This window comes from Pituophis catenifer, unplaced genomic scaffold (assembly GCF_029215685.1).
Source record: "Pituophis catenifer annectens isolate HBS135680 unplaced genomic scaffold, rPitCat1.0.hap2 SCAF_10, whole genome shotgun sequence".
Classification (NCBI taxonomy): Eukaryota; Metazoa; Chordata; class Lepidosauria; order Squamata; family Colubridae; genus Pituophis; species Pituophis catenifer.
Window position 1 is genome coordinate 9,986,010 of NW_027256890.1, and position 14,372 is coordinate 10,000,381.

The window sequence follows — 14,372 nt, forward strand, 5'->3', positions numbered from 1 at the left end:
TGGCCACGTTTAAGACTTGTGGACTTCAACTCCCAGAATTCCTCAGCCAGGAATTCTGGGAGTTGAAGTCGACAAAGTCTTAAACTTGGCCAGCTTGGCTATCTGGTTTAGATGGTTGGCCTGCCTCCTCCCTTCCTGGCTGAGGAATTCTGGGAGTTGAAGTCCACAAAGTCTTAAACTTGGCCAACTGGTTTAGATGGTTGGCCTGCCTCTTCCCTTCCTGGCTGAGGATTTCTGGGAGCTGAAGTCCACAAAGTCTTAAACTTGGCCAACTTGGTCATCTGGTTTAGGTGGTTGACTTGCCTCCTCCCTTCCTGGCTGAGGAATTCTGGGAGTTGAAGTCCACAAAGTCTTCAACTTGGCCATCTGGTTTAGATGGTTGGCCTGCCTCCTCCCTTCCTGGCTGAGGATTTCTGGGAGTTGAAGTCTGCAAGTCTTAAACTTTGCCAGTTTTGGAGATCCCCCCTGCCTCCTCCCTTGAAAAACCTGGACTTGTTTCTTCCCCCCCTTCCTTTTTCCTAAGGGGGGTTTCTGAAATCTCGCCCTTTTTATAGGTGTTGATAGAACACATCGGCAATCTGGACCGTGCCTACGAATTTGCCGAGAGGTGTAACGAGCCGGCCGTGTGGAGTCAGCTGGGCAGAGCCCAGCTTCAGAAGGATTTGGTTAAGGAAGCGATCGATTCTTACATAAAGGCCGACGATCCTTCTGCCTATATGGAGGTGGTGCAGGCGGCCAACAGAAACGGTAAGACAACTTTTTGATTTGCACCCGAACGTCTGAAAAATTTGCCCATTTCTTAGCTAAAAACCACCATTTGATTTGTAATCTATTCTAATTGCTTCGGTCTCTGTTTTTTTAAAAACCGTGTAAGAATATGCATTACTTATCCGTTTCTTGCTTCTGCTAAGGCTGGTTCAGAACAATATCAGAAAACCTCACATTGCTGTGTACAGCATTCTTCCATTCATTCCATTGCTGGTTTTTGGGGGTTTTTTTTTTGCAAATGCCTAACATCCTGAATATGTAATTGTAAAATAAATCACTTCTCTCTTTTTTTGTGTGTCCCTTCAAGATAACTGGGAGGACCTGGTCAAATTCCTGCAAATGGCTCAGAAGAAAGCCAGAGAGTCTTACGTTGAGACCGAACTGATTTTTGCCTTAGCCAAAACAAACCGACTTTCGGAGCTAGAAGAATTTGTCAGCGGCCCTAACAATGCACACATACAGCAGGTATTTCTATGTGTTTTTATTTATCCAATTAATTGGCCGCTTATCTTACCAAAGGTTTTTATTTTATTTTATTTTTATTATTCATATTTCTATGCCGCCCACTCTCCGAGGACTCTGGGCGGCTTACACCAAAGACAGTATACTAACTAGCATATTGCCCCCCAACGATCTGTGTCCTCATTTTACCCACCTCGGAAAGATGGAAGGCTGAGTCAACCTTGAGCCGGTGAGATTTGATCCGCTGATCTGCTGAACTAGCAGTCAGCTGAAGTAGCTGCAGTACTACACTCTAACCACTGCGCCAGAGGTTAACTCTGGGCGGCTTACCGTATTAAATTTTATTTGAGGGTTTAAACTTTGAGCACAATTCATTAAACGTCATTGGTAAGAGATGACATGATGTAGCGGTTAATAATGATAATAATTGATTAAATGCATTAGTTGCCTGATTCCAAAAGAATCTGGCCGATTTACAGCTTGTTAAAACATTTAACAACTAGCAACCCGCTGAAAAAGAACAAAATTTGGTTGCATCATAAGAGACATGGTGGCTCAGTAGTTAGAGTGCGGTACTGCAGGCTAATTCTGCTGACTGCCGGCTGCCTTCAGTTTGGCAGTTCGAATCTCACCAGACTCAAGGTTGACTCAGCCTTCCATCCTTCCGAGGTCGGTAAAATGAGGACCCAGATTGTTGGGGGCAAGAGGCTGACTCTGTAAACTGCTTAGAGAGAGCTGTAAAAGCACTTATTGTAAGTGCTTTATTATAAGTCTTATTGCTATTGCTATAATGCACCTTGTAACTAGGTTGGGCAAACCCTAAGAAGAACAGCAAAAACTAACTCTAATTCATGGTTCGTTACTTAGCACACCGATGCTGGCACTCAACGTTCTGTTCCTTTGTCATTGGATGGTTTTGGCCTTTTGTCTCCTTTCAGGTCGGCGACCGCTGCTACGAGGAAGGAATGTACGATGCGGCCAAGCTACTCTACAATAACGTGTCCAATTTTGCGCGCCTGGCCTCCACCTTGGTGCACCTCGGGGAGTACCAAGTAGCTGTCGATAGCGCTCGCAAAGCCAACAGCACCAGGACGTGGAAGGAGGTGACTTGCTTGGCATTGTTCAAGGGGGGGGGGCGGGAAGACGCAGGTAGTCCGTGACTTAAGACCATAATTGAGCCTGGAATCAAGTCGTGCCGTTCGTTAAACGGGTCATCACGTGACCACACCTGATTTTTACGATCCCTTTCACGGCAGTCGATATGCAAATACAGTACACGTCCTTGACTTACAACAGTTGGCTGTTTGAAGTTACAGCGGCACTGAAAAACGTGACTTAATGTGACGTAAGTGTTTTTCACGCTTACGTCTGTTACAACATCCCCATAGTCACGTGATTTACATCCGGATGCTTGGCAACTTGGCATGTACTTATGACGGTTGCGGCATCCCGAGATCCTCTTTGGCAACCTTCTTGACAAGCAAAGTCAATGGGGAAGCCAGATTCACCGAACAACCATCTTCCTGATTTAACAACTGCAGTGATTCACTTAACAACACGGCAAGAAAAGTTGTAAAATGGGGACCGAACCCACTTACTTAACAAATTTCTCACTTCGCAACATAAAGTTTAGGCTCAATTCTGGTCGTAAATGGAGGAGTACCTGCAGTGATGTTATATCCATTCAGTCGTGTCCGACTCTTGGCGATTCTATCGGGCGAGTCTCTCCAGATCTTCCGCTACTAATTCTTTGAGTTGTCCTATGCTCCGGCTGGTGCCCGCTTTGATGGTGTCCAGCCACTCTGTCCTTTGGCAGCTTCGTTTCCTTTTATCGCTAACTCTTCTTATCATAATTGCTTTCTCCAGTGAATTCCCCTGCATGATACAGCCAAAGTCCGTGAGATGCAGTTTTGCAATTTGGGGGAACTTATCATAATTGTATAATAAACACTAAAGCAAAGATAATACCAATAGTTAGGCTATTGGTTTGAGCTCCGAGCTTGGCCGTTTGGTTGCAAACATTTCATCACCGTTTTGAGTTGGGTTCGTCTGTCAGAACAGGGGCCTTTAAGTGCCCTTGTGTGATGCAAATTAGCATTGGTCTGAACAAACAACACCAATGCCAATTTGCATCACACAAAGGTACTTAAAGGTCAGTGTTTTGACAAACAAACCCAACTCAAAGCGGACTGACAATGTCTCCTCGAACGGTGATGAAAACATTTGCAACCAAATTGCCAAGCTCGGAGCTCAAACCCAACAGCCTAACTAACCAACCCGAGCTACTGATATTCAAATATATCTCATTACCAATAGTGGTAGACGCTTGGGGTGCGACCCCAAAATATCTGGAGTATCACTTAAATACTATCGGCATTGACAAAAATCACCATCGGTCAATTTCATTTTGAGACGATACCTCTTAACACCATCACACAACAACCTCTGCCTATCCCAAGTCCATGGGAAGGACTCAGTAGGTGGACCAAAATGCCAATTCCAGCCTGAACATCTGTATGACTGCGCGACAAACTATAATAACTGAATCACTGAGTTCGACTGTTCATTTTTGCTAAGAGTGTCTTTGGTTGCAGGTGTGTTTCGCCTGCGTGAATGGAAAGGAGTTCCGTCTTGCGCAGATATGCGGCTTGCACATCGTCATTCACGCGGATGAACTCGAAGAACTGATAAGCTACTACCAGGTAGGATGCCTTTTACTTTGACGATGGTGTAAAAGTTATTAAAGATACCTCTGCCACGCTTCCTCCCACTGAACTGCTAAAATTCATAAGGAAGTTGCATAACATTTTTTTTTTTAATTTGATTTATATGCCGCCCTTCTCCAGAGACTCAGGGCGGCTTACAAGGCGTTAAGCAATAGCCTTCATACTTTTGTATATTTATACAAAGTCAGCTTATTGCCCCCACAAACTGGGTCCTCATTTAACCTACCTTAGAAAGGATGGAAGGCTGAGTCAACCTTGAGCCTGGTAAGATTCGAACCTGCAGAAATTGTAGGCAGCTGTGTTAATTACAGGGTGCATTAAACCACTGTACTACCAAGGCTCAACATTCTCCGAGACTCTTCCCGTCCTGCTTACAATCTTTTTGGACTGTTGCCTTCTGGCAGAAGATACAGAACGATTAAAACTCGGACCACGCGTTTTCTGAATGGTTGTTATCCCAGAGCTATAATTGCACTCAACCATGAACTAAAGGGCCACCATCAGTGAGCTGTTGGACAGCATTACTTGGTCTGTTGTGTGGATGTTTGGGTGGTTTAGGGGTGGGGAATTGTGGTGGGTGGGAGTGTGCTTGGGGATTGTTATGTGTGTTGGACCTGGTCTTTGGGTCTTAAGTGAATTTCGTTGTATGGGTATACTGTGTATACACGTACAATGACAATAAAGTTGTTGTTATTATTATTATTAAAGTTAAAAAACAGCTGTATTATTTGTGGTTCAAATGAGCCTTAGACCAGCTTCGTTTTAGACAGTAGCATTAAAAAAAATCCCACCAGACCCTAGAAGCTGAGGACCAGGAAGATACATACATTTAGCTGAATTTTTAATTTACATTTTAGAATGAAATTTGGCATACCGTATTCCGTCTTTAATCTCCCTGGTGAATAAGTCTCTATCGCTTATTTTTAGTTCTGTCCAAATATGATGAGCTTGCATCATAACGCATGTGAAAGACCGCTTTAAACTTAAAGTAAACTGTTCTAAACCCAACTGTAAAACAAATCGGTTTTTGTAACAGAGTACTCAAGGTTTGGAATATCTTACCTGATTCAATTGTCTCAGCCGTTAACTTTCACGGTTCTCATTCTAAGTTAACTTCTGTGAACTTCACTCCATAGTTAAGAGGTCCCTAAGGATGTGTGCGTAAGGGCAGTGACGTGTCTACCATCCCTGTCACATTTTAATTATCTTAACGTTGCTTGTCGGAATTTGTAATTTTTGTTTGACGGATAAATTTTTAAAAAATGTTTGGAATTTCTCTTCTGTAAGCAGAGTTGCCCCTTTCCTTCTGAAATTGTGGGAACACAGGCAGTTCAGGGGATTTTAAAATAATAGGAAATACTCGCAGCGTTAGATTTTGCCAGTGGTTCTTGCTCTCCAAGCTTGTTTCAATTTAGTTTTTGGACGTTTCGTGACCAGACTTAGTAACGTCATCAGCAGGATTTCCTTGTCCTGTTCCTCTTTAGCTTATAATATGTCTTGTGTGGTCCTGTTGGTTGTGTGATTGATTGTTCATTTGGAGCTGGGTTTAAATCAAGGGTGAAATGCTCCCGGTTTGAACCGGATCGCCCGATCCGGTAGCGATGGCGGCAGGTGGTTCGGAGAACCGGTAGCAAAAATCCCTGCCCCCCCCCCTCCATGCCCAGCTGAGCTGCGCGATCATCAGAGGCTTTTTAAAATTTTATTTTTAAAACATTTTTTCTGCAACCTCTTCGGCCGAAAAAATGCTTTTAAAAGTTTAAAAAAAAAAAAAAAGTTGGCCACGCCCACTCAGTCACGTTATTCCCCCCCCAAGCCACGCCCACAGAACCGGTAGTAAATTTTACATTTCACCATTGGTTTAAATTCTGAGCAGCTGATTGGTCCTCTGGTTCAGCTTTGCTGGCTGAGGAACTCTGGGAGTTGAAGTCCACAAGTCTTAAAGTTGCCAAGGTTGGAGACCCCTTCTCTGGTTGACTGACAGTTCGAATGGTCCGGTTTCTTACATATTCATATGACGGAATGGACGTACAGTGGATTATCTTCTGATCTTGTTCATCTGCGAATGTGATCCATCCAAGCTGTTTTAAACCTGTTCTGTTCTTGACTCGCAGGGCCGCGGATACTTCGAGGAACTGATCGGTCTCTTGGAAGCCGCTCTCGGTCTGGAACGGGCCCACATGGGAATGTTTACCGAACTTGCTATTTTATATTCCAAATATAAACCCCAGAAGATGAGAGAACATCTGGAACTCTTCTGGTCCAGAGTCAATATTCCAAAGGTATTTGAGCTTCCTGAAGTAAATCATGTAAATACTGATATTGTTCTGTTTTTCCAGCCAGCTTCTTCGACTAAAATATTTGAAACTCCCATCCTTGCCTCAGTTCCTTGGCAACCTAGCAGTTCGAAAGCAGGGAAATGCGAGTAGATCAGGGGTGAAATCCAGCAAGGTTCTGACGGGTTCTGGAGAACCGGTAGCGGAAATTTTGAGCAGTTCGAAGAACCGGTAGCGGAAATTTTGAGTAGTTCGGAGAAATGGCAAATACCACCTCTGGCTGGCCCCAGAGTGGGGTGGGACTGGAGATTTTGTAATATCCTTTCCTCAGGAGTGGGGTGGGAATGGAGATTTTGCAGTATCCTTCCTCTGCCACGCTCACCAAGCCACACCACGCCCACCAAGCTACGCCCACAGAACCGGTAGTAAAAAAAAATGAGTATTTTACCACTGGAGTAGATACGGTGTTTCCCCGAAAATAAGACATCCTTTTCACTCTTTGACTTCCAAACCCTCTCGTGTTTTTTCAAGGTCCTTCGAGCAGCAGAACACGCCCATCTCTGGGGAGAGCTTGTCTTCCTCTACGATAAATACGAAGAATACGACAACGCAATAATTACCATGATGAACCATCCCACGGATGCTTGGAAGGAAGTACAGTTCAAGGACATCATCGCAAAGGTGAATGGCTACGTTTGGTTTTTTTCAAGTTTTTTTTAATTATTTTTTTTTACAAACATCAATGCATGTGGCACCTGGGTATCATGCATTCTAATACAAATAGAACTAGTAAAATTAATCATAGTTATTACATTCAATCAACTTATATATTTCTAATAATAATATACATTTATATTAAGTTAGTCTACAATTATTCAATTATTCCATATTTTCTCTTGTTATTGCTTTTATTTCATTATATAAAAGTGTATACACTAATATTCGCCCTCTCTTATTTCTATCTCCTATTCTAGCTTTTAATCGTATCACCCTTTATTTAAAAAACGTTTTCTTTCTATCCTACCTAACTTGTAGTCATGTCACCTACCTAGAAAAAGAAAACAAAGAGAGAAAAAGAAAGGCAAATCAGAACAACAAAAAAGAGAAATCATCTATCCATCGTCTCTTCCCCGCTTCAGTCCTTTAATTGCTATGCTCTCCCGCTCTCTGTCAGCTGTTTGTCTTCCTCTCACCCCTGTCTGTTCCTCATGTGGTTGAGTCTTGGAAATGAGTTCTTCCAAAGTTGTTAAACTGAATGCCCCATTTTAAGAGGCTCAACGGTTTTTCCTTTCCACTCATTCTTTAACCCTCCAGGTTGCCAACGTGGAGTTGTATTACAGAGCCCTGCAATTTTATTTGGATTACAAACCGCTTCTGATCAACGATCTCCTCCTCGTATTATCTCCACGGCTGGATCACACCAGGACTGTCAGCTTTTTCGCCAAGGTGACTTGAAAAGGACCCACTTCTTCTGGAAAGAATTGGCCAATAACTCAGTTCAGGTGGAATAGTCTTAAGGCAGCCCGTCCCGAGCCTCTTTGGCACCAGGGACCGGTTTCATGGAAGACAATTTTTTTCCACAGACTGGCGGAAAGGGAGTGGGAATGGTTTTGGTTTTGCTCGCCTGCCGCTCACCTCCAGCTGTGTTTCCTCTTTCCCAACTTGTCGGCGGCCCAAAGGTTGGGGAGTCCTGTGTTGTGGCCCGCCAACAGAGCTGGCAGCAGAGGCAGACAGTGAGGAGGTTGGGGAGGAACATGGGCCAGTCCTGGAGGCTGGGGAAGGCTCGGACGATAGCTCTGCGTCGGAGGCAGAGAGGGGGCCAAGGCCGTCTGGCAGTTATCAGCTGCCTCCGGAGCTAGACAGCAGTGAGGCAGAGGAACAGCTGGAGCCTGTTCCCAGTTGTGCATATGCGCAGAGCTGCCAGAAGAAAAGAACAGCTAAGAAATCAGGGTCGACTTGGGAGTAAGGCCACAGGTGGACGATGAATGGCCCCTCCCATAGGAAATAAAAGAGGAGCGAAAGGGGAGTGGGCTTTTGCAGGGAACAATTTGTTCGTTCAGTCGTTCGGTTCAGGAGTGTGTGAAGATCTGTCCGTGAATCTCAGAGACTCTGTGCCAAGTCTTTCCTCGCACAGCACTGGGGAGTGGGGAGGGAATGGAGATTTTGCAGTATCCTTCCCCCTGGAGTGGGGTGGGAATGGAGATTTTGCAATATCCTTCCCCCTGGAGTGAGGTGGGTATGGAGATTTTGCAGTACCCTTCCCCTGCCACGCCCACGCCTACCATCCCATACCCACCAAGCCATGCCATGCCCACAGAACCAGTAGTAAAAAAAATTGGATTTCACCACTGCCCTGAAGACGTGATTTTGCCAGCAAGCCTAGAGAACCCAGAGTGGGATGAAGCCCATTAAATGACCAATATGAGTGTGTGATGCTGCTGAGAGAGTAGAGTGGGTGGGGTTATTGTTTTATATTTATTCTTTATTTTTAATCCCTTCTGCATCGTGTTTTTAATTTTCTGTGAGCCGCCTAGAGTCTCTGCAAGCGAATAGGCGGCTATATTAGTTTTCCGGATAGGATAGGATAGGATAGGATAGGATAGGATAGGATAGGATAGGATAGGATAGGATAGGATAGGATAGGATAACAGAGTGGGAAGGGACCTTGGAGGTCTTCTAGTCCAACCCCCTGCTTGGCAGGAAACGCTTCAGACAAATGGTTATCCAACATCTTCTTAAAAACTTCCAATGTTGGAGCGTTTATAACTTCTGGAGGCAGGTTGTTCCACTGATTAATAAATAAAATGTCTTCTTTTTTCTTCTTCTTTGGCCTTAAATGTTTGCTTTCTTCCGTAGGTTAATCAACTACCTCTTGTGAAACCTTATTTGCGCTCGGTCCAGAATCACAACAACAAAGGGGTCAACGAGGCACTGAACAACCTTCTGACAGAGGAGGAAGATTACCAAGTGAGTTTTGGAAAGAGACTCGCACACCTAACAACGGTGTAGATTCAGGGGTCCTCAAAAACAACGGCTCCCCGAAGTCATTAATCCGGCCCACGCCGGGATCACGAAGCTGTCCTGCCCACATTGTCCCACCTACCCGCCTGCCCCTTTTGGAGGCCAGGAGGGAAAAACGGGACGTGTGGAGCAGGGGTGGGTTCTACTTACCTTTACTACTGGTTCACAACGGTAGTAATGCACCAATTGCTGATGATGACATCCGGGGCCGTGGGTGGGGCCTCCCGCCAGTTTTACTACCGGTTCTTGCGAACTGGTTCGAACCGGGGGCAACTCACCACTGGTGTGGAGGGCTCTGAAGGATGAAAACGGGCCCGTTTTTGGCCTCCCCGGCCTCCAGAGAGAGAGGGAGGGAGGGAGGGAGGAAGGAAGAGAGAAAGACACACACGCACAAACAGAAGTACTTAAACCCCCCACGCACACCCCAAGGCAGCCACGTCCCTTCACTAACCTGATTTCCACCCCCAGGAGCATAAAAAATTAAAGTTTAATTTGAGTGTATTGTTTAATGGATTGCTAAATTGGCCACGCCCACCCAGCCACATGACCACCTGGCCACGCCCACCCAGCCACATGACCACCTAGCCATGCCCCCCCCCTCAGCCGGTCCGCCCCCCCCAAACAGTCTGAGGGACCGTGAATTGGTCCCCTGTTTAAAAAGTTTGAGGACCCCTGGTGTAGACCCGAGTTTTGAGATCTGTACAGATCGTGGTCTGTAATTCAGGAGATGCCACATTGCCATCCAGACCAAAAGCCATTGGTCACCCGTTCTTCTACAAATTCATCTAGTTCCTTTGTAAAGCGTGCATCTTTTGATGGTGTGTTTGTGGGTGTGTGCAGGTAATCCTCATCTTAACGAGCACAACTGAACCCCAAATTTCTGTGGCTAAGTGCGGCATTTTGGGGGGGTCATTTTTGCCCTACGTTACGACTTTTCTTGCTGCCGTCGTTAAACGAATCACTGCAGTGGTTAAGTTAGTAACACGGTTGTGAAGTGAATCTGGTTTCCCCCCCCCCGACTTTGCTCGTCAGAAGGCCGCAAAAGGGGACCACGTGACAACCCCCCCTCCCCGTCATAAATACGAGTCGGTTGCCAAGATTCTGAATTTTGATCAGGTGACCTCGGGGATGCCGCCACGGTCGTAAGAGTGAAAAACGGTCCTAAGTCACTTTTTTCCCATGCCGTTGCAACTTGGAACGGTCACTAAACAAACCGTTGTAAGTCAAGGACTGTCTGTAAATGTTTTTAATTGGAAGAGGGGGCAGAGGTTTTGGGAATCAGGTGGCATACAAATTTAATAATAATAATTTAAAAAAAAACACCCCACAGGCCCTCTTTTCAGCAAAGTCTCTAACTCCTGCCTGGTCCTTTTCTGTCTCCTAACAGGGCCTGCGAGCGTCTATCGATGCCTACGATAACTTCGATAACATCACCTTGGCTCAGCGTCTCGAAAAGCACAAATTAATTGAGTTCCGACGCATCGCCGCTTATTTGTACAAAGGCAATAACCGGTGGAAGCAGAGCGTGGAACTTTGCAAGAAAGATCGGCTTTATAAGGTCAGTTATTCATCTTTTTTTCTTTTTTTTTTGTTTTGCAAAATGGGCGCGGAAGGGTGCGTGTGGTCCGGGTTTTTTTTTTTTTTTTTTAATTTGATTTATATGCCACCCTTCTCCGGAGACTCAGGGCGGCTTACAATGCATTAAGCAATAGCCTTCATACTTTTGTATATTTATACAAAGTCAGCTTATTGCCCCCACAAACTGGGTCCTCATTTCACCTCCCTTAGAAAGGATGGAAGGCTGAGTCAACCTTGAGCCTTGGAGAGATTCGAACCAGCAGTAAATTGCAGGCAGCTGTGTTAATAACAGGGTGCATTAAACCACTGTACTATCAAGGCTCCTTTTTGATTCCTGGGTCTCGTAAAAGTAGTACCGTTTACTGAGGTAACTCTGAACGGTCACTAAACGAGCCCGTCGTAAATCGAGGACTGTTATAACTCCTAGGTAGGATCCTCTCTTCTATCAACATTAGTTATGGCCAAGACCTGACTCAGCTGGACAGCAAGAAATCAGGGAGGGGAGGAGGAATGATTGGACTGTATGGGTGGCTAGGAGGGAACTGAGGAATGTATGTGTACCGTCGGTGGCCTGGGAGAATCTCGACCTCTCAAGGCCGAACGATGAGAGCCTTCTGAACTGAGGAGACTGTTTCCCAAAGCAGAAAAGATTGCTCTGGATTGGTGGATCCTGGACAGTGGGTGGCCCAGCGGGGAAAAGGGGGGATTTTAACTTTGCATCTTTTCGTGCCAAAAAGCAGGACTGGCTTTACTTTTTTATTATGCCTATATGGATCTATCAGTAAAGTTACACTCTTGGTAAAATAAGGTCCCAGAAGTTTCTTTCGCTGCATGTACCAATGGGCAGTGAGAATAGAAAATAGAGTAGAGTAGAGTAGAGTAGAGTAGAGTAGAGTAGAGTAGAGTAGAGTAGAGTAGAGTAGAGTAGAGTAGAGAAGGATAGGATAGGATAGGATAGGATAGGATAGGATAGGATAGGATAGGATAGGATAGGATAGGATAGGATAGGATAGGATAGGAGGATAGGAGGATAGGACAGGACAGGACAGGACAGGACAGGACAGGACAGAGGACAGGAGAGAACAGAACAGGAGGACAAAACAGGAGAACAGAACAGGAGGACAAAACAGGAGAACAGAACAGGAAGGAGAACAGAACAGGAGGACAAAACCGGAGACCAGAACAGAACAGGAGGACAGAACAAGAGAACAACACAACAAGAGAATAGAGCAGGACAGAACAGAACAGGAGGACAGAACAGGAAGGAGAACAGAATAGAACAGGAAGGAGAATAGAACAGAACAGAACAGAACAAAGAAAGAAGGAAGGAAGGAGAATAGAAATAGAATAGAAATTGAACAGAACAGAACAGAATAACTTTATTGTCACTTTGAATATACACTAATTGGCATACATTAAAATGAAATTTTGTTGCATACAGCTCTTCAAGGGTCACCCCCTCCAATATTACACCACATAAACGTGACAAGATAAATAAATAGAAAAGTATGTATATACCTTTTTACAATAAAAATAACGAATGGCTATTTTAAGTGACAAACGTCGCTTTTCCTTAGGATGCCATGCAATACGCGGCCGAGTCCAAAGACGCCGAGCTGGCTGAGAAGCTCCTTCAGTGGTTCCTGGAGGAAGACAAGAAAGAGTGTTTTGCAGCTTCTCTCTTCACGTCTTACGACTTGCTGCATCCGGATGTGGTCCTGGAGTTGGCATGGCGACACAACATTATGGACTTTGCGATGCCTTACTTCATTCAGGTGATGAGGGAGTACCTTACCAAAGTAAGTACAGCTTTCTCTGCAAAGAGGGGTCTTGCCTTGCTCCAAATGAAAGGCTTCCCCAAAAATGGATGGATGGATGGATGGACATAGACAGACATAGATAGACCTAGATAGATGGACAGATAGATAGATAACGAGAGAGAGACAGACAGACAGATATATAGAGAGATAGATAAATATAGATATATAGAGAGATAGATAATATATATATATATATATATATATATATATATAGAGAGAGAGAGAGAGAGAGAGAGAGATGATAGATAGATATAACTATATTTAGAGAAAGAGAGACATATATATAGATAGATAAATAGACAGATAACGATAGATATAGATAGATATAAATATAGATATATAGAGAGAAAGAGAGACATAGATATAAGATAGATAGCGATAGATAACGATAGATAGATGTATATATAGATATATATATAGAGAGAGAAAGAGAGACATACAGATAGATATAAGACAGACAGATAACAGTAGATAAATATAGATAGATATAAATATATATAAAGATAGATATGATAGATAGCTATAGATAATAGATAGATATAGATAAACATAGATATAAATATAGATATAATAGATATAGAGAAAGAGAGACATATAAATAGATATAAAATATAAATAGCTAGATATAGAGATAGATATATATAGAGAGATATAAATATAGAGATAGATATAAATAGAGAAACATAGATATAAGATAGGTTGATAGATAAATATAGATAGATATAAATATTTAGAGAGAGAAAGACAGATATCGCTAGATAATAAATAAATAGATATAGATAGATAGATATATAGAGATAATAGATAGATATAAATATATATAGAGAGAAAGACAGACAGACAGATAGATAAAAAAACTTGTCAAAAACTTGCTGGATGACTTTTAAGACATCTTGAGTGCTTGGGGACCACCAGCACCGATGCCTCGTTTGCTTAATTAAAGCTGTTGATTGCTGATCCCTCTTTGGAGACATGGATTGCTTAATGCCTGTAATTAAACATTGGTCTCAGCCTGGCAGGTGCGATTTCAACAGCAAGTAGGCTGCCTGCATTAGTTGCTTGGAGCTAGGACCTGTTGGGTTTATTTTAAAAAGATAAAAAGATAAAATCAAGAAGCTCTGTGGCCTAGAAATACAACTTACGACCACAATGGAGCCCAAGATTTCTGTTTGCTAAGCGAGACGGTTGCTAAGAGAGCTTTGTTCCATTTTTTACTATCTATCTTGGCACCGTTGTTAAGTGAATCACTTATTATTATTATTATTATTATTATTATTATTATTATTATTATTATTATTATTATTACTTTATTCATTAAACATAAAACTCAGTCAACTGAACATTTAAAAATGTATCACAAATATAATTGACTGGTGCTAATGGTTGATATGGGTTGCTGCCAGCGTCCTAGGTATCAACCAAGTGCATCCTAGGTATCAACCAAGTTTATTATTATTAAGATTATCATTATTATTATTATTTATTTATTAAACATAAAACTCGGTCAACTAAACATTTAAAAATGCATCACAAATACCGTTGACTGCTATTTATTATTATTATTATTATTATTATTATTATTATTATTATTATTATGTCTATAAACCAACATTAAACATTTGAGTAAAACAAAGGTTTTTTAGAGCTTCACATATCGTGTCCCTCTTACTACTTCTCCTTCCTAATTCTGTGGCATTCTTCTGTTTCTACCCCAATGTTGCCTT

General features: G+C 43.1%; 1 protein-coding gene across 3 annotated transcripts in view; it reads left to right on the top strand.

Annotated features, from left to right (window-relative positions):
• CLTCL1 (clathrin heavy chain like 1) overlaps positions 1 to 14,372 on the top strand; it is a 63,859-nt gene that overhangs the window by 42,126 nt on the left and 7,361 nt on the right. For all 3 annotated transcript variants that reach the window (XM_070951318.1, XM_070951316.1, XM_070951319.1), the window contains exons 21-30: positions 555 to 747; positions 1,076 to 1,233; positions 2,169 to 2,333; positions 3,825 to 3,932; positions 6,068 to 6,235; positions 6,761 to 6,910; positions 7,544 to 7,675; positions 9,086 to 9,196; positions 10,638 to 10,808; positions 12,406 to 12,627. In XM_070951318.1, coding sequence (XP_070807419.1) covers positions 555 to 747; positions 1,076 to 1,233; positions 2,169 to 2,333; positions 3,825 to 3,932; positions 6,068 to 6,235; positions 6,761 to 6,910; positions 7,544 to 7,675; positions 9,086 to 9,196; positions 10,638 to 10,808; positions 12,406 to 12,627 — 1,578 coding nt within the window. The remainder of the gene's footprint in view (positions 1 to 554; positions 748 to 1,075; positions 1,234 to 2,168; positions 2,334 to 3,824; positions 3,933 to 6,067; positions 6,236 to 6,760; positions 6,911 to 7,543; positions 7,676 to 9,085; positions 9,197 to 10,637; positions 10,809 to 12,405; positions 12,628 to 14,372) is intronic.